Source organism: Brugia malayi, assembly GCF_000002995.4.
Source record: "Brugia malayi strain FR3 genome assembly, contig: Bm_v4_Chr1_scaffold_001, whole genome shotgun sequence".
NCBI classification, from domain to species: domain Eukaryota; kingdom Metazoa; phylum Nematoda; class Chromadorea; order Rhabditida; family Onchocercidae; genus Brugia; species Brugia malayi.
The window spans coordinates 7,108,651-7,130,693 of record NW_025062475.1 but is presented as its reverse complement, the minus strand read 5'-3'; the positions used below and the strand labels follow the sequence as shown (position 1 = coordinate 7,130,693).

Here is a 22,043-nt window from a genome sequence, read left to right as displayed (position 1 = left end):
TTTTTCTCCTTTCAGAAAGACGAAATCTTGATATAATAATGAGAATTCTTACTTCTGTTGAAGTTAAAGAAATGTTTCTACTCCAAAAAGAAAAAACAGAATTCGTTAGACTTACTGACTAAGGCCGGAGTAAGATAATCTATTGACCTTTCGATTCTCTTTGATCACTCAAACTCTTATGAATCCTTCAGAACTTTCTAAAAAGCTTCTAAAAGCTTTTCTCATTACCTATCTTCATTTATTCCACCTGGTGAAGGGACTTGAAACTACAATTTTAAACAATCCATGACTGTTTGAGCAGCGGTTGAGCAAAAAACGTCCTTTTCGGTCAAAAGAGAACAAATGATTTCTTCATTTAAAATAATACTTGACCAGAAATTGATCAAATAAAAAAAAAGAAATAGTTTATTAGTAGAAACTGATTTTTCTCTCTCCTTTCTTTCCTTTTACATCACTCTTCTCATTCAGGAAAGTGTTCTCCAAATATCAGTAAAAGCATGGGAAGATGTGAAATAACTGATATGATTATTGAAGAACAGAAACTTCCAACTACGTGAGTTGTCATCTATGAAAATTAAATATTACAGTGGTAATGAATTATTTCGTCCAGTTGTAATTGCTCCATGATAACTGATTGTGTTTTATTTGTTTGTTTCACAAAAATATGGACAATTCAGGTATCACATAATATACAACTTGAGAGCATTTCTGCACTGTCAATTAATGAAATCAATTACTTGTCATTTCATAATTTGAAAAGTTGGACACTTTTTGCACTTGTTGCTTATACAAACATTGGGAAAGTTCAAATGAGGCAAAATGAGGAGAAAAATCAATGTAAATAAAGGCCATGATATCCTCTGGACTGTATAACTACCGTTGCGTAGAGCCAGATCTGGAAATAATATTGTGAAAATATTGTATTTCAGCAATGAAAATAAAATTTTAACACCAAAGGTTGTATTATGCGATAAATATGAGTTTTTCTATTCATGAGTTTTCTATTCGATTTTTTATAGTATAAAAAAACTAATCTTTAGAACAGAACTGAATTATAAAATACGATTTGCTACTCTTATTTTTCATATTTCTCAAAAGATAAGTTATTGCTTGAGATAATCTTCACGAGTATATGACAAAATCTGCTTAAGAATTTAGGCTAACTATAAATTGATTGCAATGCAATTTAATTTGTTTCAGAACGGCTGAAGAATGGAAAATCGTTATCTCAAAAATAGAAATTGATGAAGCAACGAGTGGGAGAATAATTTTAATGATATGAAATAAAATAAATAGATTGTATTTGGATAAAAGAAACTGATGTAGATAATAAGAAAATTCTAGTTCTTAGCCCATCATATTCGGAATGGAATAGTCCGAAAGATATGATAGCATCTTAATCGTAACCGAGAAATAAATAAAATAAGATGAACAGGTTCGAAACTTCACGCAGAAGTTACTTGTGTTGACGTGTAGCATATGAGTTGATTCTGGTGCATCCACCGTTTTGCATGAATAACTTCCATCATCTTCACTTGAGGCGCTAAGAATTCGTAACGTATAAACGATCGTTTTACTGTCTCGTTTCACTTTTGATATGTATTCTGAAAAATGTTCATTTCGATTCGGTATTTTTTTTTTTTTTTTCTATTTTAAAATGATCTTATCCAAAGTACCGAATAGATAAACGATTCTTCTTTGGAGTGACATAGATGGCTTGGTTCACGTAAAGATCGGTAAGTGTCAGGACAACACATAATGAAACTTTAGTAGTCTGGTTTCATTAAACTTCTATCAAATCCAAATTGTTAATGCTAACTTTTACTATTTTTAAAATCAATTGGTTGTCCATCTCTCCACCATTCCACTTCACCACTTACACTATTTGCTTCACTACCGATCGTTACTGTGCAATTCAGGAGCACTTCACTCCCAATCATATTGGCCATCAAATTTGTTGTGCGTTCTAAAAATTGGAAATGAAAATTTGAAAGAGAAAAACAATTTAAGCACTTAATTAAAAATAAGCAAATTTCTGATAAATTGAATATTTTTTTTAGGTTTTAAAATGTATTATCCAATCCTCAAAAATTTAATATACTTTAATAACGTTCTGTTCAAAATCAAAATTTCATTAATTTTGAATAAGCATCAAGTTTTCATTTTTCATCTTTTTTATATTTACAGCGAGAAGTACTAGCCATCAAATTAAAATTTTTGTTTTTAAATAACACAACTGTTAGTATAATAATACAATTATTGATATATTAACACTACTGCTAGTTCAATAAAATTATTGACAGCATTAAAATATTTAGAATCTTAAACGCATAATATCTTTGCATGACTACAAAATGTGAAATTTACGAGAAGGAATTTTGTTACGGGTATTTTTTCTTTATATTGTTGAAATGAAACGCTTTATATTTTCATATGCAATTGCACGTGCATGCAAAAGCAACAATTATGATTCTCGAGGAGCGGAAATTATTTAAGGACATGCGTTAGTTGAACCTCAGGAAAGAATAAAAAGTTTTTCTTAAATGTAATAAGATTAAATGACATAACCTTGTTTAATTAATTCTGTAAATAAGAAAAGATGAAGTCAAAAAATATATCGAAATTAATTACTTGCTGCTGAAGATGGTACTTTGAGATTGCGTGTTTCTGAAAAACACAAAAACAAATGCAGCAAATGTCGGAAGATTCAAAAAATAAAATTTAGACTTGAAGGCTTCACTGATTCTAGGAATGAAAAACTAAGAATATCATTTTAAAACATAACTATCATTGTTAGGAAGAGCCAGAAAAGCTATGAGATATTTCTTTAAATTCATATTGCATAGATAATACGATTATTTATACCCCTCATACTTTTAATATCAGTCATTAAAAATATTTCAAATTGGCTACTGCTTTCTTACTTCCAGATACAGGATCACTTTTTTTTTAATTTGTAAGACTTACCGATAACATTTAAATATACGGCATAAACAGTACTTCGTGGTTCGGTATTCACTTCACATAAATAACAACCGGAATCTGACCTTTCTGCTCGTCTGAAAATATCAAGTTGGCGAATACGGAAATGAAAGTAAGCAATTTTTCATTGGAAAACAATACTGGATGGATATATATATATATATATATATATATATATTCACACTATAACGTTTTTAAATAAGCTTATAAAAAATCTTGAGAAAAAAAAAAAAAAAAACAAGAAGGGATCTTAAGTGATTTGTTATAAAATCGGTGTAATTTACTACAAGTATGCTGTTATACTCAGATTTAATTGTCATATTATTATTAAGCTTTAGTGGATGAACTTCCTGATTAAGTTAAGAATTCAGAAATTCATTTAATGAATATACGCCTGAAGGACATAACAAATGACGTAATTGCTTTTAAATTGGCAGATTGCATTTAAATGTATAGCATGATCAAATTTACCTAATAATTAATACCCAGTCAACTTTGGATGGTTCCAGCAATATTTGAAATCTAGAATCACTAGTAAATGATTGCTCGCCAGCAGTCAACAAAGCTTCGTCACGTAAACGTGTCCAGGCTACCTGAAATGATTAATAAAAGAAAGCGATTTGAATTAAAAAAAAAGATGCTATAAGTTTCCTTAATCGATACATTCAAGCCAGGTAATCATTCTAAATTAATGAAAAACTTATAATGGAGATAGGTAGGTAGGTAGGTAGGTAGATAGATAGATAGATAGATTAGATAGATAGATTAGATAGATAGATTAGATAGATAGATTAGATAGATAGATTAGATAGATAGATTAGATAGATAGATTAGATAGATAGATTAGATAGATAGATTAGATAGATAGATTAGATAGATAGATTAGATAGATAGATTAGATAGATAGATTAGATAGATAGATTAGATAGATAGATTAGATAGATAGATTAGATAGATAGATTAGATAGATAGATTAGATAGATAGATTAGATAGATAGATTAGATAGATAGATTAGATAGATAGATTAGATAGATAGATTAGATAGATAGATTAGATAGATAGATTAGATAGATAGATTAGATAGATAGATTAGATAGATAGATTAGATAGATAGATTAGATAGATAGATTAGATAGATAGATTAGATAGATAGATTAGATAGATAGATTAGATAGATAGATTAGATAGATAGATTAGATAGATAGATTAGATAGATAGATTAGATAGATAGATTAGATAGATAGATTAGATAGATAGATTAGATAGATAGATTAGATAGATAGATTAGATAGATAGATTAGATAGATAGATTAGATAGATAGATTAGATAGATTAGATAGATAGATTAGATAGATAGATTAGATAGATAGATTAGATAGATAGATTAGATAGATAGATTAGATAGATAGATTAGATAGATAGATTAGATAGATAGATTAGATAGATAGATTAGATAGATAGATTAGATAGATAGATTAGATAGATAGATTAGATAGATTAGATAGATAGATTAGATAGATAGATTAGATAGATAGATTAGATAGATAGATTAGATAGATAGATTAGATAGATAGATTAGATAGATAGATTAGATAGATAGATTAGATAGATAGATTAGATAGATAGATTAGATAGATAGATTAGATAGATAGATTAGATAGATAGATTAGATAGATAGATTAGATAGATAGATTAGATAGATAGATTAGATAGATAGATTAGATAGATAGATTAGATAGATAGATTAGATAGATAGATTAGATAGATAGATTAGATAGATAGATAGATAGATAGATAGATAGATAGATAGATAGATAGATAGATAGATAGATAGATAGATAGATAGATAGATAGATAGATAGATAGATAGATAGATAGATAGATAGATAGATAGATAGATAGATAGATAGATAGATAGATAGATAGATAGATAGATAACTTTTTTACTGACAATATTTTGCTTAAGATGTGGTATTGTGCAGTGAAGGTAAGCGGGTTCATGCAGCGATACTTGAACAATCTTTTGCTGTTTGCTGGTAGATCCTTGCACATTTTCGTTGGATCGCTCCATCAGTGAGCATTCCCGGTATTTCTTCTCTTGTGTTGTTAGAGACTGAATGTCTAAAAAAAAATATTCATTCATAGTTTAAGTTTATCCATTATTCATGAAATACTTCAATATACTACAAATTGAAGTTCATTTATTTTTCTGGTTAGGAAAAACTGTTCATATCTAGAAATGATTTATCATCATCACAAGAAAGATGCATAGGCATCCAGAAAATGTCCGGAATGTTCCTTTGACTAATTTTTATTGCATGCCAACTGAGTTCCAGTCGACTGAAAATAAAAAATAACAGCGGGAGAAAAAGTCTTCAAAGTTTTCTTTTCGAATTTTAAAATTACTCCAAGGGAAATATTTATCATTTATATAGATTTTGAATGAAAAACATTGCAAAAAGTTTTGGTACAAATTCCAAATTTGTTTTAAGATAAAAATTTGTATAATCAAATATTCTTTAGGAAAAGCTTTTTTCAGTTTTTCATTTATTTTTCTTCATGCATGTATTGAATTCATTTCATTTCTAAGCTTTTTTTTTTCTATCTTTCCGTTCTCTCCTTTTCCACTTTTCGTTTTCCTCCTCTCGTAATTTCCGGCTCAAAAAAAGCAGTTAAGAATTTTTTTTATCTATAAAGTATTGAAGGTTACTGTTTATATCGATTTGTCAATTTCTCCACTTCTTATTTTCAAAACTTCTTTCTTTGTAGAAAAGAGGAGGCGCTTTTGCGCTGAGTATTCAGGAATGCTCAGTCCGTATTTCCTGCTATTGCTAAGTATTCAGGAAGATCGGATGCTCAGTCCGTATTTCCAACGATAAATCAATAATGTGAAGACTTTTATTTTGTCATCGAAATGGTTTTTTTTAAACAGTAGTGAGGTAATCCGTTTAGTTTTACTGAAGCAGTCCATTTCCTTGCGTGATTTCATTACACATTTCATACCATCATTTAATTCTGGTAAGAATTAAGATACGTCTATATGCTAAGCGAATGTTTTTAATGAGATTTAACAATATCCTTTCCCCTCTTTCCAGTCTAATAAATTATATATTTTCAAAGAACTGGGCCACAAAAAAGAGAGAAGGGAGTCGATTATGAGAGGGAGTGGTTTGTTATTGCTAAGGCTGTTTTGGCTAAGAGATTTATTTTGTCAAATCAGACACTGTCATTTTGACTGCATGAGCTGAAATGCAGAAGAGTAATCATCAGGCCACTTAAAAGGAAATCAAATCAATCATCAGAGAAAGATGATCGAATAAAGAATTTATTCCCGACCAAACATAAAAGCCTAAAAACGATCCTCTGATTCAATAAATAATATTTTTAATTATCACAGATCGCTTCGAAACAAAAAAATGAGTTTTGTATGAACTAGTATCTCTGATATTTTACACTAGGATGAGGGTCAATAGTCATTCATGCAATGCTAGCCATCGCTTTTTTGGATGTTAAGACAGACCAATGCAAAGCAAATTGTTCTGAAAGTAAGCTATCTGGATGGTTCAAATAATTAAATTTATATTTCTTAGACCAATTCAAATGTGATATTGTTACACATGCTGGATTATGATACATTTTAAGACTTTAAACCATTCTGAAATTGAATTTGAATTTAATCTGAATAGAATTTGAAAACATGAAAGGCTAAATATGATAACTTGCTATAAATAATAAAATATTAGAATTCTCTTAAAAGTTTTATTTTTAATTTCTCAAACGTTAATTATAAATAGAGGAGATATTAAAATGAAACGATTCAAAATCGTTCTCTGATTCTGATTACATGGATATTAATTGCACCAAATCATCCATCCCTTTTCTGTACGGAGTATAGATGAATAGACGAATAAGTGTCAACAGCTAATCTTTAACTGATCTTAATTAATTGACATTGGTGGTGTGAGTCCGCAATAATACAGCCAGGTGGTTAGCAAAAAGGACGTAAAATATATTGCTTTCTGAAACATTCATTAAAACTAAGTTTTGTGGATATCATTCAATCCATGTGAAATTGCATAAATGTTGAAATATGACGCTGACTTCGAAATGCAATAACTAATACTTCAATTATCACAGATTTCTAGCAGTCAAACTTGATATATACAATAGTATTAGTAACGTTAAATCACCATTTAACGTATTAGAGCACAGTATTGATCTTCCCGATTAACACTTCTGGATGAGCATTACTATCAGTAGTGTATTGATGAAGACAGATGGCTTTGGTAAACATCCTAATACACTTCGTTTCATAAAATTCCGCCAACAAATATAGCAAGGAAACTGGATTCTCAAACTTTCAATAACGCATAATCATTTTACCATTTCTCATCACTCTTTCATAATCTGAAAATTTTGGAAAGTTTTAGCAGGAGAAGCTTTGTCGCCTTTTCCAAACAAATTATCAATTGACTATACTAAAAGTGAAGTGAATTTGTGTGAAATAATTTGGCATCTCTTATCAATCGATAGTTTCTGTCCTCGATTAGAAAAAAAAGCGGTTTTTTCAAGATAGCACCAATATAATTTGACTGGTTATCACAAATGGTACGAATTCATTGCTTAGCCTTATAAGCTATATTAGAAATAGCCAATTACTCACTCAAATTTCAAATTACTTTTACTTCCATAACCAATACTATATTATCACAAAGTTCTTTAGTTCTATAACTACACTAAATAGCCATCAATGATAACATCTGATATCTAATGGCCAACACATAATGGAAGAAAAATAAGCAAACCACTGAAATTCACGGTACCCATCGATAAAATAGATAACAAATTAAACAAGTACTCTGTTCTCCTTTTTTGTTTGTTTGTCTGCTTGTTTAAAAAAAGATTAGTACGAGAGAAATCTATCTCAATTATTCTGATTTTGAATTTAATCATGATTAAATTTATGAATTGAGAACATACATATATGTTCACAAATAGCTATTTATAATAATCTCAATTATCAGTTAATTATAATGCTAATTTACTTTCCTTTGAAACAAATTCTTGAAAGAAGTTTAAACAAGCGAATTTAATTTTTTCTTATGTAAATTTCTCTCTCTCGTTATCTTGAAATTAATGGTACAAACGACTTTCTTTAGTTCTGTTTTTGTACATGAAAAGAAAATTAAGTTATGTCTACTTGCAATTAATTTTTCCTATTGTTCGTCTGGCCAATTTCCTAATTTAATACATGATATTTTGATTCCCAAAAACAGATGGAAAACGTCAACTTTACATCTAGTGATTTTACATCTGATGATATTTTGTTATTCGAGGAGATGACCTAAACTTTGGTATAAAAAATAAGTACTTTAGAGAAGTGATATGAAGGATATTGAATAAGCAATATGCCCGAAAAGAGCTTAACACCTTCTTCAAAAACATATGTCAAAAATTGAAAAGCCGCTATTTTGGGGCGAAAAAAAAGATTTATTGACATTCTTTCTTTGACATCAAATCTTTAATAGATTCTTCTCCATTGTATTAATTTGTTATACTTAATGAATAATCATGAATTATTGCGCTACTGATCCAGACCGAACCTATTCCTAAATAAGTTCTTAACTTAAAACTTCCTTCTTCGAACGAAAATGCTTTTTTTATTGCATTTGTTCGAACTACTTTTTAATTATTGTATTATTATGACAGAACTAATTATATAAATTTATAGGAATGATATATGTGTGATTTTTTTAACCAAATTATATCTGTAGTACTTTGTAAAGATCAATATTCAATATTACTACACATTACTATACTTATTTACATAGCTGATGTCTTATTTTGTGGGATATTTTCCCAAACAGAAAAAAAAAGATAAGCGAAATGGCAAAAATTAATACCTTGTAAACAGAAGAATATAGCAAGAAATGTAGTAACTAAAATCATAATGGGAATAGAAACATTTGAAGTACAGTAAACAGTGGTGAGCGAATAGGAAAAATAATGTATGAAGTTGGAATGCCAATTGACGATGAGTACAGAAAAAGCTCTGCGACGACAAAAGCTAATGTCCTTCACTTCTGGCCTTTTGGATGGTAGTAATAGGAATTATGTTTGTTCACTTCCGATAACAGCTCTGATGAATCTTGCCATTAAAGATGAAATTTTGGAAAATCTCTAGAATTTTGGTACAATTTGATAAAACGCAAAAAACTCGAAGAGTAGCATATATTCAAATATTTTAGAGATTTAAATTTCTTTCGGAAAGCTGGAAAACAAAAATTGACCCAAAACTGAAAGTGAAAGGACGAAGTGTATCGATTATTCTTCAAGCAATATCACAAAATCAACAATTTACCTACATGTGTGCTCTCGCACATGTGAAGAGACATGGGAAATTAGCTTCCTCCATTTGGGAACTCATTCATCAAGTCTAGAAGAGGTCAACCATAGCATATTCATTGGGCTAATTGCTATTCAACCTATTACATTTCGTATCAATAATGATATGTTTACATAGTGAAAATATCCCAAAAAATGATAATTCACGTAAAATCAGTGATAAATTCACCTAAACAGTTGCGGTATTGGTAATACATTTCATGTTGCATTGACATATGTGCTAAGTCAAAAAAAGTTAATACTGATAAAGTTATTAAGATATTAGATCAATTATATAACAAACAAAATCCAATCAAAAAACGGAATGGACAAGACAGAATGATACAAGGATTTCTAGACCTTCATTTTATTCCAAATGTTTCTTTTTCTTAATGATTTTGAAATTTATTATAAATATAAAGTAATTTCCTTTTTTATTTCTAAGAAAATAAGCTCTCAATCCAAAATGAACGAAATAGGTTCGATTCTGAGTCCTAGCAAAAATCATAACGAAGCAATCACTCGAACAGCAGTGGTACGATGAGGACAGCAATGCATAACTGTCATCATCGCTGCGTTTGGTGGCACATCTAGTGATGATAACGCCCCTTATGACCAAATAAATTTTGTGTACAGAGTTTTCACAAAACTAATTCATTTCTGTATATCCCAAATTTATCTAATAGTAGCTTAACTATTGGAGTAATCTCCTAGCACAGTCACCACATACGTTTCACATTAAAAAATACGTAAATTAAATGCTCGACATCTTCGCATCAATCCGTCTTTCTCCGTCTTTCTATATTCTATTCGTCGATCAAATTAGTCAGCAAAAAAAAATTCGCGTCATCTACTACTGCTATCTCAAATCATTTTCATAACTTTGTTATGGAAACTAAAAACAATTCGAATCATTCGATTGAATCATTCAAGAAAAAGAAGAAAGTGGAAGGTCAAAGATCATTTAAAATCCCTGTATTATAAGTTATAAGTATGCAAGAGAGGAAGCAGAAATAAAAAAGTAAGGTTAATCATAATTAATTGCGCTACGCAATAATTTCGTTTCGTTATCAGGAAGAAGAGGACAAGTTCCTTCAATTTGTGCAGTAATTGGATTTAAATATAATTAGCTGCGCATCTGCAGTATGCTACCATCTGCGCAGTTGTAAAAAAACTTTGCAAATAATGCAGATGTCAATTTAAATCCTTTAAGTACTTCAGTTAGTTATATATATATACATCTTATTTAAAAATGAACACTCATGTGATCATTAAAATGCAATAACCGATTACTGGCGTTAGTTGAAGGATTTCTAATAAAATTGACTTTACATTTGACTCGAAACACCTACTTTCTGATGAAGTAGTCTTCACTGACCATTAGTCATTCGAACTCAGTAAACAGACAAGGTATAAATTACGAAAGATTTCAGTTTTGTTAAACAATAATCATTGAAGGTTTACAGCGGAAAATACCCTCATTCGCAACTTGTGATAGTGTAATTTAGCCCACAAAAGTAGTGATGATCATAGGTAATCATAAATTGTGACATGAAGGGAAATGATATTCTTATGCTTTATAACTTATGTCAAGCTTTATATAAGTTAATACTTGACCTATCAGCTTCTTAAAAAATAATTCTCTCAGATGAAGATAACGATATCGAAATTAGAAAAAGATAATGCGGTTGGTGGAATATATTTGATGACTCAGTAATATAGAAATACAGCAGTAACTGTTCGTTCACTTCATGCTGTATTCTGCTTAGAAAATTTCTCGAAATATTGTTTCAGAAATACATTATCTTTATAAAAACTTAATCCCTGAATAAGCACAGACGATAATTCATCTTCTCGGACATCTACAGGTATTTCGGATTTAAAGTCATTTGGTTTTTTTTTTTTTATTTTGAAACTCGAATTAAGAATATATGGATGTAAAAATTTCCGCATGATTTCCTAATATAAACCTTTCTGTATGATAAAGTATAAATTCGTAAAGAATTTGAGGAACTGATTTGGATAAGGACTGAACTGACTTTATCCATAAAAATCAAAATGTTCCCAAGTTTATTTTTCCATCTTTTCAGTGCATGAGTTACAACAAACTAATGTACTACATTTAATTTTGTTTTATAATTACGAATAAGACATCAAAAAGGTGTCTAAGTTGAGATAGTTAAGTTAGAGCACTTCATCTTCGATGATGAGAATGCTTTAAATTTATGTAGTAAAACGATAAGAGGAGATAAAAAGTAGAATCTTCGAAGTCTGAAAATCTTATGGACATATTGCATGTTTTAGAACCAATATTTTTCGCTGCCATTAGAAATAGTAAATATTATATGGTAAAGAATCGATAAAAATATTTGGCTATGCAATTTAATCCTAAAAGTTGTAAAAAAACCCAATGACAAGTTGTACTGTCCACAAGTATTTGAACAATTTCTGAGGCTCTTTTTACATCTCAAGGATTGTTATTTTGAACTTCTTTTGTTTCCCCAGGCGATTTAAATTTCTGGTATTTATTGCGCTATATGACGATAATAGCGATAAACAATTAGCATTGTGGATATGCAAATGATTATGCTAACAATAAAGATAACTGTTGTAGTAGCAATACTCATTGCATCACCTAAAAAAAGTATAATTTTTCTTGAAATATATAAGTATTTAAGGACAAGAACTTCCTTCTCTTCATTTCATTTATCCAATTTTAAATAAAGATCATACGGACTGATGAATCTGGCATTAGCAGATAGTCATTTAGTGCAGTCATTGATTACCGAATAGTCACGGTGAACCCTTTTGTTTGTTTTATCAGTTTTATTCATTCAAGAATTCCCTTGATTTAAGAGATCATCTTGTTTGATTCACAACTGCATATCATCGATATGCTTACCTTTACATTCCGATTGGGACATGCAATTTATATAGAAGAGTACGTTGGATGCAATAATTAGTGGTAGTAAAATTGTCTGAAAGTTGTGAGTATTCTTAAGAAGACTAAATTATAGGAAATGAAGTATTCATAAGATTATATCATAGAATTAGACTCCATGCCATCACGCATTACCATCACTCATCCTCGACTCTTCGGAACAAGATCTCTAGTACGATAGAGATATATTTGGCGTTGATGATTTAATACAAAATTGTCCAAGTCAAGTTTATGTAAATTGAACTCTAAGTTCTCCCTCTGAATTAAGAAAAGTTTGGAGATTAAGATGGGACTATTAGAGGTTATTCAGTACGATCATAAAAATAAGAAAGAACTAACAAAAATGGTTAGAAGTGGACAGAGAAGACATATGTTATCCAAACATGTGGCAATAAAGCCCAGAATAGCTGCATTAAGAAAGATTAATGGTATACCAATAAATAATATTTTGTTAATAATTTTATTAGTTTTGTTGTAGTTCCGCACAGTGTGATATACTTCCAGACTTCCAGCAAATACCGTAACAGAAACCACAATATACATCCATATCTTTGAGATAATCCAGTTTTAGTTACCTTTTCTCTTATGCCTTTTTTGTAGTACCATCACATCAATATAGAATATAGTCTGGGAAGCTTAAACATCTTAGATGATTAGATCAGATGATGGAGATTACTACAGAAACAGTTTTATAACCATACGCATTCTGAATAAAAATAGTTGGTTATGCTTGCAATAGTACTGCTGAGATACTTCTATATTTTTCTATATTTTAATCATGTATTCCAATGCATAAAACACTTATATCCAAATTTAGGCTATAAAGATTTCAATGTTGATATTGATCTGTTGCAGAATTCACATAAATATTACCTTAATATCACAGCCTAAGAATGTGTTCTCAGCCATTCCTGCAAGGATAAGTTTACTTAAAATAACTGAGATTTCAATGTAAAAGTATACTGAAAAAAAAATTGAAAGAGAGAGGAACAGACAGGCAGCGAAAGATAGGATAGCCACCTACAACTGCTTCTTATGAAATATACAATGAACGAATAATTTTATACTGTTCATAACATTTTTCTAAAACTTCTTGCATAATTTGCATAAAATTAATTTTGAATAGAATGCTCAATATGCATAATTCATTTGGGAACTCAACGTATGCACTTCACAGTTATGTAAAAAAAAGCAATGGCAATGCAGACATTATATATATTCGAGAATGCTTAGCACAATTTGAGTGGAATAATTTCTTGTGCTTCACTTAACATCGAGTAATCCGGTCCGAGATGTAAACGACCTGACTACAGAAAAAGATATAGAATGATCTGATAACTGGCAATGAAAGCTTGTGTTACAGATAGCTTAATTATGACATCACGTCTTGGCGATTAAAGTGATTTTAATTTTTCAGAATGAGTGAGCATGTGGTAAAGAGTTAGTTCCAATCAATAATATAAAGTTTTTTATTTCGAAGCAACAAAAGAAGGTACGAAACTTACGTGTAAAAGGTTTGAAAAAGTTTGCCATTGAAAACAAGTAATAAAATGGAAACTGATATAACACTAACAAAAAATTAACGAGTTTTGGATGAGTATCGGTCGGCGGCAACTTTTAACTTCATTCGTAGTTCACTAGTTTTCACCAAAGCTAAAGGTGTTTGCTTTTCCTAAAAAAAAAAAATAAAAGCCACTGAACCAACCAAAAATCAGTATGATCGAAGGAAATATCATTTTAATCAGCAAAACTATGTAAGTATGAATAACTCATCAAACTCCTAAAAAAACTAGAGTAAAACAATTTCGTCCAACATTGCCATCGAAAATGAAGATAATTCAGCCAATTCCAGAAGCGCTTAATTTGAAAACAACTGAAATATTTTCAAGTAAAGTATACCTTATTTTCGAAATATAAATCAGCACCGTGTTCCACTAACAATATAGCGATATCTTCTCGTTGTTCTTCCACTGCCAAATGCCTATAATTCGTTCCGATGCTTACAATATCCTCTCTACTTAGGCAGTAAATAAAAGCAATATCTGCATTAATAAAGTCGAAACAAACAAGAAAATACAACAGAATTTGGAAAAAATTGGAATCAGGAGAACATTTTTGGGCACTTAAACAATATGGAAAAGACATTTTCAATCATATAAAGTATTGAGCAATTATCGCAGAGGTACAAGTCACTTGATGCAGAAACGAAGATATAGAAAGAGTAACTGCATATATGAATAAGTAGAATTTATATAGATAAGACTTTCTTGGTCCAGTCAGTTAGAAAAAGAGTGAACTAACAAAGAAGTGTTGTCAGAATACAAAAAGAAAAAAAAAAAGACAACACACAAGCAGCTTAACTAAAATTAATCAGAGGAAAAATCTTCCAGTTCCTTAATGTATCTAACAAACTTACAGTGCTGTACAACCAGCAGAATCGGTGAGATTAATCCTTAAGCTTGGTTCGTTCAACAAAATAGGTACAATCTGAAGGCAACCATTTCATCAGGCTTTGTAATGAGAAAGAGAACTTCATGTTCACTTAAGTTTGGTCTATATGCTTACATTACTACGTCACTGACCTTTTCGTGACCTTGAGAAGCGGCTCGATGTAGTGGTGTTGCTTGATAATTGTCCTGTGCATTTACGTTTGCACCATTTTTCAATAAAATTGTCGTAATCTCAAATATTTACATTTGAAATATAAACATTGACCACAAATTCAAACCTATAACTTAAGTTGTGCAAAACATCCTTTTGAACGATTGAAATAATATATCGGCCGCATGTCAAATATTACCTGTGGTCTATTTTTACTTGCAGCATAATGTAAAGCAGTTTGTTTATTATTATTTGGAGTATTAACATCCACCAAGGGAAGAGTAACCAGATATCGAACCACTTCTAGTCGTCCAGCTGAACAGGCAATCATCAGTGGTGTCCAACCCATCTGTAGTTTTTAGTAAATTTAGGTCTCTCATTACGGCATGTGTGGAGCAAGTGAAACGCAAATAAAAATAAGTACGCAACGATCTTTTACACAGCTCTTTGTGAATGAAATTATTGTACACATTTCCAGAAGATCCAATTTCTTTATGTCTGTATAGATGCTTGTTTCATAACATAATGACATTCGACAAAAGGAACATTAACTTTAATGATTCAAGACTTACGTCATCCAACGCTATGGCGTCATCCTTTTGTTGTGATATACAGAACTGCACGATCTCTAAACAACCGCCACTCGCTGCCCAATGAACTGCTATTCGACCAGACTAGAAACAGATTTATTAAACACAACTTGTCAATAACATACAATTTAATGAATTAGTATTAACTTTATAATTTATATAATTTAATGATTTAATGAATTAGCACTAGGAAACGTGATTTTTTGAAATCCTGGTTTTAATTCACTTGTCGATCTGAGGTAACGGGCTTAAGCTAGATCACCTCCACAGAAAATTCCCACGGGTACATTAAATCATATCAGAGAAATTACATCATCCTTTCCAGATCTTAATGTGTCGTATTTTTGTAGCAACCGCTTCGCATCTTCTGCTTTATTCTTACGCAGCGATTCGACAAGCTCTGTTCGCGCCGCTTCCAATGTTTTTGTGTGTTTTTCATACATTACTTATCTAAAAAAGAATAATAACATAAGTCCCATGTCACTAATTCGTAAATCCTTCTGGTTTCTTTTTATTCCATCTTCAACACAACTGACTAAAGGACACAAAAGGCTTATTCCTCTTCAACATTTACCACCATAAGATATATATATATATATATATTAAAGTCAACAAAAATGCAGTGCATCAGCCATATGAAGGAAATAGTTCAGCATCAACTTCATTGGACACCAAAAGTATATTACAGTTATAGAAAATATTCCTATTCTGAGAACTTCAAAAAATAATCGAAAGTACTCGTTTTCTTAGTATATATATTATAACAACAACATATAAAAATAAGGCAAAAGTTATCAAAATTTTGTCTGTGCATTCTCGCCTGCCATACTTTGATATCAGCTTTCCACCACTCTGTAATTAAGAGCATCATCAAAATCCGGCAAGCCTTAATACATAAAAAAATACCTAGAAAAATCGAAGCTATCAGCTTCTCTTAATATTTCACGTTAGCAATTCACCATTAATTTAAAAGGCTGAAAGTGATCACTTGTATGTGAGCGCCTATCGATGAATATTCAGATTCTGTGTCTTTAAGAAGAAATGAGGAATGGATTAACGATGAGGTTGTGTCTTCGGATAGCTTCAACTGATCGCTCATTTTTGTCACCAGTGATGCAAGACTTTCTGTTGCCTCAAAATAAAACAGATTTCTAATTTAGAAGAGTATAAGCAAAAGTCTCATAAGTTTGCTATATTTTTTATGAGTCCGACTAAGGCTCTCGAACTTGAGCAATTCAACTGTACATATCTGGCTTGTTTTAGAAAGATTTAGGAATTAATTTCCTTACAATTTAATAAGCGAAACGACAAAAAAGTATTTGAAAAGTACTTTCAAAGTTTGTGTTTTCAAGTTTTCAGCACGCCTTCTACGGTTTCTGAATTCAATGTCCTGAGAATCATCACCACCTTGCAATAAATAAGTGCGCGACTGTTCTTCTATAACATGTCCTCACAGATACACTAATTTATAGAACGTGTAAAACTTTTTATGAGAATTCAAAGTCTTCTGGAAAGCTTACCCATGACTTTCAAAAATTCAAAAATTGCTTGACGAAGCATTTGGCGATTCTTTTCTAATTCATTCCGATGTTCTTTCACTTGAGTCAATAATTCGATACGATCATTTCGAAAACTTATCTAAATATGTATATAATTGGGTAACAATTCCAGAAAAATAATAAATGAATAAAAATGAATTTTATATAGCGAGGCAAAAGGTAGGTTACCTTGTTTGCGAATTTCTCTAAGGCATTAATTAAATGAGCAAGTTTGGCCATTTGTTCCTTAATGTCTCGAGTACATTGGGCTATTTCTTTCTCTGACATGAAGTTTTGCTGCCTTAACAAAAAGGGACACAGAAATATATTATATCGCACAAAATATGAATTGTATGGATCACATAGGAAGCATAACAGAATCTCTTTAGTCTCAACTTCTCAGCTTTATTTCGTCAACAAAAATATAAAACATTGCACGAGCTTACCTTAAAATATGAGGTTCATACTACACACTCAAACTTAACTAATCCAAGAACATACACTTCACTAGTACAGACTAACCTAATTCCTTCGATATGGTTTTTCACAGCAATATCGGCCTTAAGAATATCTTGTTGGTAAACTTGCAACTGCACAAGATTGAAATTTTGCATCCTCAAGTCCAAGAACAGAATATGGTCTATTTCTTCTTGCACAAAATTTGTACAAAACTACCGACGTAAATCGAACTGTAAGGAATTTGATTTATTTCTTCAACAGTTATATAATTGAAATTAAAGTTTAGTATCTTGTATTCTTTGCGACAAGGATTTTCGTAATTCTCTGCAAATTTTGAAAGAAAAAACTAGAGAGTTTAGATTTTACTTTCTGATAAACAAATTTCAAGAGACAAAGTGGAAAACCACATGAATGAATCAAATATATGCGAATACTATTTTACAATTTATGCATTTTCCATAATTTTTTTGGCCGGAATATTTATGATCAAATAAGAAATAAAGATTCTTAAACATAAGTTGACAATGACAACAACAAACTACACTTCATAACCATACTGTCTCATGCACTTCTTGTGAGCTTCTATCAATTCACCGCAATGTTCTTCACCGAACAAAATCATACATTCATCTCTAGCCTGAAAATTTAGAATTACCAAAATCACCGAACTAAAGAAGTACCATTAACAGACTTTACTATCTCAAGAGTCATTCAACATGATAAGTTGATTAATAACATCGTGATAGCATTAGATAGATTTCGTAAAGTACTCCATATTATTTCATATCATTTCATGATGCCATTCTTTGATTTCTGCATTCAATGCATTCAATAAATTCCTTTGTTTTACAGATTTTTATCAACCCCTACAAATTTTCATTCAGAATCCAATTTCTGCTGACTTTAAGTAAATTCCAAACTTTTTTACTTTGTTCTAACAATTAATTTACTCTGTTTACAATCAACTTGAAGGCTATATAAAAGCAAATATAGTGAAAAGTGTCTACTAGTCAAGTCAGTGCTAAATTAGTATAATGTCATTATCAGAAATTTAAAAACTGCTCATATTTCAGACACGTAAATTAACCTTTTTAGTTTCTGGACAAGCGCAGCACGGCTTGGGCTTTTTCAAGTCATTATCTTTCGACGATATCAAACAACCCTCACCGTCACTCATCTGTAAAACAGGATTTAGGTAAATGTTTACTGGGTTAGACCAATATTACATAAATTAATGTACATAAGCCTTTGCGAACTTCACCACTGACTCACATACCTGACGATATGTAAGTTACACCTATTCATTGTTTTGTAGATCATTATAACTGCACGGCTCGATGTATCAACTCACATACATTATAAGCCATAACACAACTAATCAGAACTAAGTACATCTCTAGCCAACATTTCACGCATATATATGAACTCAGTATGCTATACAGCATTTATGAGCTACGCAAGAACGCTCGTCAAATAAAAGTAACCCGCAAAGTAACGAATGAATCAACCACTCATAAATGATGCTAAAAAAATTTCAGATCAGCAATTCCACTTCTTTATTTGACAAACAACCATTTTAATTGTAAATAACTCCAGTTCGTGGAGCTACATTAAAGATGAACAGAAATCTTCCAAGGAAAAGTCACTTTACTGAAGTATTTATTATGCAGTTATGCAAAAACATATAGGCAATGAAAAGAAGCGAAAAAACATTTATATAAACCACTGCTGAAACATCTAAATCCTAACAATATGAAATTGAGGCTCACAAACATCAAATGCTAGATAATTATAAAATTAAACGAGGCAACCAAGTCGAGGGATTCTAGTGGCATTACGAAACAGAAAACTTGGGCTGAAACAAAAATATTAATCGAAAACAGTAGTAGCTAAAAATAACAAAAGTAGCCTGATCATTTTCCGAAAACAATACCAATACTAATGAGTTCTGACAATATTCAAATATAAAAATACAGACTTTTAATGTGCAAAAAAAGATACCTTCTTATAATGCCCCCCTTATTTCAATAACGAGATAAATAAAAACACTAGTAATTCGATTGATAATTAAAATTTCTTTAAAAAAAAAAGGTTCCTCTAAATGGAAATATCAGAACAATATTTGAAAGACTTCCATGCAAGATGATACTCACTTGAAAAAATACAATGCAGAAACTTTTGGAATGGACAGCAATCAAATTACAGTTTTCATCGACATAGAGGAACATATTTACGGGGACAGAAGTGCGATAAAAATGTCAGTAGCGCATAGAATACTGAGATAGAAATCTGAGGTCCCGCATCGACATGAAAATTATCGTTAAGCTATTTAAGACTAAACGATAGCCTTAATATAAAGAAAAGTACAGAAGAGTGTTTATAAAGATTTCGATGAAGTATTAGTAAACAATATAAAGTTGTGAAACTGACAAAAAAACCAAAGTTACTTTTATCTTGTTTGCAAATCCAAACCAAGCAATTTTTCCCTGCCAAGAAGACAGTACCATCGATTTCGTTCCACCTAAAAATCAGCTCAACAAATTTGAATCCAAAACTTAGCCTCTAAATTCTAAGTCTAATTACTCCGTTCATTTCTTAATAGTTTATAAGAATCTATTAAAAGTTATACTTCATAGACACTCTGTAAATGAAACAAAAATAAGACCTAAATTTGAAGTTTAAAATCTGAATGAATACAATGCAAACGCCATGAAACTTTGTAATGTCCTAAAACGGAACTACCTTCGAAATCCGCGATTAAAGATCATGGTCAGACAAAAATATGATTGAAGATAGTCACTTTTGAGATGAAAGATGAAAATGACCTGCGTAACTGCACCATGTAATATACGATAAAAAACATAATTTTATCCAAAAACATAATCAGTGGCTCTCGACAAATCCCACCAGTTGCAGCTTAGTGCCGAGATAGCGTCCTCCTGCAAGACTTACAATCAGACAGAAAAATAAATCAAAGGTTGAAAATCTGAACTTCGCAGTTTTTTGTCCTGACTACTCCAACTTCTATGAATTTAACCTGCTTGACTCCCATATCTTTGAGTTTGTCGATTTTGTTCCAGAACTCGTCATCCCGCTTACCTTCGGCTTTGGCATAATGTTGCGCCCAAAATCGAGCCGTTCGCTAAAATTAACAATTTACAAACCCGAAAAAAGTCAAATCGATAAATTAATGATTATGTATTACAATTAATTATTAACCAACTTTGTAAAGTTGTGCATTGTCCATGTATTGCCTAGCAACAACAGCATCTTGAGGGTCATTTGGTTCCGGTAAAGTTAACAGTGCCTGAATACTCAGTAACACGGTACGCAAAGTTAGAGAAGCGGCCCTGAAAAAAGCTTGAGTTACCAGTTACTTGAAACAAAAAAAGTTTAGAATAGGGAAAATCTTCACTCAGTAGCATGCCGTTTACAAGACTATTCCTAATTCTAAAATTCGTTTACAAAACTACGTCCAATTATAAAGAATTTCGTTTATCGAATTTAACATAGGGGGAAAAATACAGAAAGGCTAAATTTTTTGGATAGCACCAACAACATACCATTGCTCTTTTAATATATCAAGGCAAATTGTCCCAGTCTGCGAGCTGATGTTAGGATGCCAAATTTTTGTAATAAACTTGCACTGCAAACAAATACCAGATATTCATTCAACAATTAAAGGATAAATAAAATGCGCACATCAAGTATTTTCGCATTCATAGCAAATTTTTGAAAGTAGCTACGATACGAAAACATTATTCATCGATGGGTGTAACGAGAAAAACCAGTCTTGTATTTAAATGGTTTATTAGGAAAGAGAAGATCGAAATAGGATGCAACACCTCCAACCATTTCTGTTGTCACTGACCGAACAATTATATTACTTTAAGAGAAAAACTGAGTTTGAATCATATAAACAGCTTTACATCTTACGAAATAAAACTCACTACAGGTGGCTGGAAAGGATATTCGTCTGGAATTGTGATATCCAAAGCATAAGTACCACCTTCGTATGGACTATCTGGTGGGCCTCGTATCTCTCCACGTATTTTTGTCAATGAGTCATTTCGAATTTCAATCATTACGCCTGTTTCAGCCAGCTAAAAGCTTAGTATAATGCGTTCGAACTTCAAAGTTTTCTGTGAAGCAAAAAATTCTCACTAGAATCTATCGGAAACAGCAAAAGAACTGCGATCATCCTTTTTGTTCTAAATACTGTCCCACTCAAAACATATGTCATTTTCTTCAGTTACTCCAACTACTGTGCCATATGTGGAAATAATACGGAAGGAGTTCTCAGGTTAAAAACATTGGCACATATATTTTGAATGAATGGAAACTTCTTTATTAGTGATGATTTCTTTGCACTCGCGTTGTACACGTGAAAAAGCGATATTCTGAGACATTGTGAAAATGGCCTGGTCTGGATCGATCGACTGAAAAGCAATTGGTTTTAATTTAAACGCTTAAAAAAGAGAGAACTTAATTTGGGACGTAAAATAATTTGGACAGACTTAAGAGTGATGAAGGAGATACTTGCAGAA

General features: G+C 31.0%; 6 protein-coding genes across 7 annotated transcripts; all 6 read right to left on the bottom strand.

The window, feature by feature from the left end:
• Positions 1–740: 740 nt before the first annotated feature.
• Bma-zig-8 (Uncharacterized protein) lies at positions 741–8,932 on the bottom strand (the record flags this gene model as incomplete). The annotated part of the gene is made up of 8 exons (XM_001900740.2): positions 741–895; positions 1,461–1,604; positions 1,820–1,966; positions 2,632–2,667; positions 2,968–3,059; positions 3,454–3,575; positions 4,935–5,104; positions 8,887–8,932. The coding sequence occupies 8 exons, from the start codon at positions 8,930–8,932 to the stop codon at positions 741–743; spliced, it is 912 nt and encodes a 303-aa protein (XP_001900775.2).
• Positions 8,933–11,892: 2,960 nt separating this feature from the next.
• On the bottom strand, positions 11,893–13,217 carry Bm1459 (Uncharacterized protein; the record flags this gene model as incomplete). Its single annotated transcript, XM_043076881.1, has 4 exons — positions 11,893–12,002; positions 12,270–12,345; positions 12,648–12,857; positions 13,182–13,217. 4 exons carry the CDS (start codon positions 13,215–13,217, stop codon positions 11,893–11,895), a joined length of 432 nt encoding a protein of 143 aa, XP_042932815.1.
• A 670-nt stretch (positions 13,218–13,887) lies between these two features.
• Positions 13,888–15,942, bottom strand: Bm17381 (Uncharacterized protein; the record flags this gene model as incomplete). Of its 2 annotated transcripts, XM_001900739.2 has the most annotated exons (7): positions 13,888–13,980; positions 14,208–14,289; positions 14,725–14,795; positions 14,891–14,989; positions 15,109–15,258; positions 15,482–15,583; positions 15,811–15,942. In XM_001900739.2, 7 exons carry the CDS (start codon positions 15,940–15,942, stop codon positions 13,888–13,890), a joined length of 729 nt encoding a protein of 242 aa, XP_001900774.1. The 2 variants fall into 2 exon arrangements, with proteins under 2 accessions (XP_001900774.1, XP_042932814.1); XM_043076880.1 differs by lacking the exons at positions 15,482–15,583; positions 15,811–15,942.
• Positions 15,943–16,784: 842 nt separating this feature from the next.
• On the bottom strand, positions 16,785–17,651 carry Bm14255 (Uncharacterized protein; the record flags this gene model as incomplete). Its single annotated transcript, XM_001900738.2, has 4 exons — positions 16,785–16,936; positions 17,020–17,137; positions 17,227–17,338; positions 17,560–17,651. 4 exons carry the CDS (start codon positions 17,649–17,651, stop codon positions 16,785–16,787), a joined length of 474 nt encoding a protein of 157 aa, XP_001900773.2.
• Positions 17,652–18,034: 383 nt separating this feature from the next.
• Positions 18,035–18,673, bottom strand: Bma-cox-17 (Uncharacterized protein; the record flags this gene model as incomplete). Its single annotated transcript, XM_001900737.2, has 2 exons — positions 18,035–18,133; positions 18,584–18,673. The coding sequence occupies 2 exons, from the start codon at positions 18,671–18,673 to the stop codon at positions 18,035–18,037; spliced, it is 189 nt and encodes a 62-aa protein (XP_001900772.1).
• A 1,690-nt stretch (positions 18,674–20,363) lies between these two features.
• Positions 20,364–21,905, bottom strand: Bma-ubc-20 (Uncharacterized protein; the record flags this gene model as incomplete). The annotated part of the gene is made up of 6 exons (XM_001900736.2): positions 20,364–20,435; positions 20,534–20,638; positions 20,720–20,846; positions 21,060–21,142; positions 21,447–21,599; positions 21,840–21,905. 6 exons carry the CDS (start codon positions 21,903–21,905, stop codon positions 20,364–20,366), a joined length of 606 nt encoding a protein of 201 aa, XP_001900771.2.
• Positions 21,906–22,043: the final 138 nt, after the last annotated feature.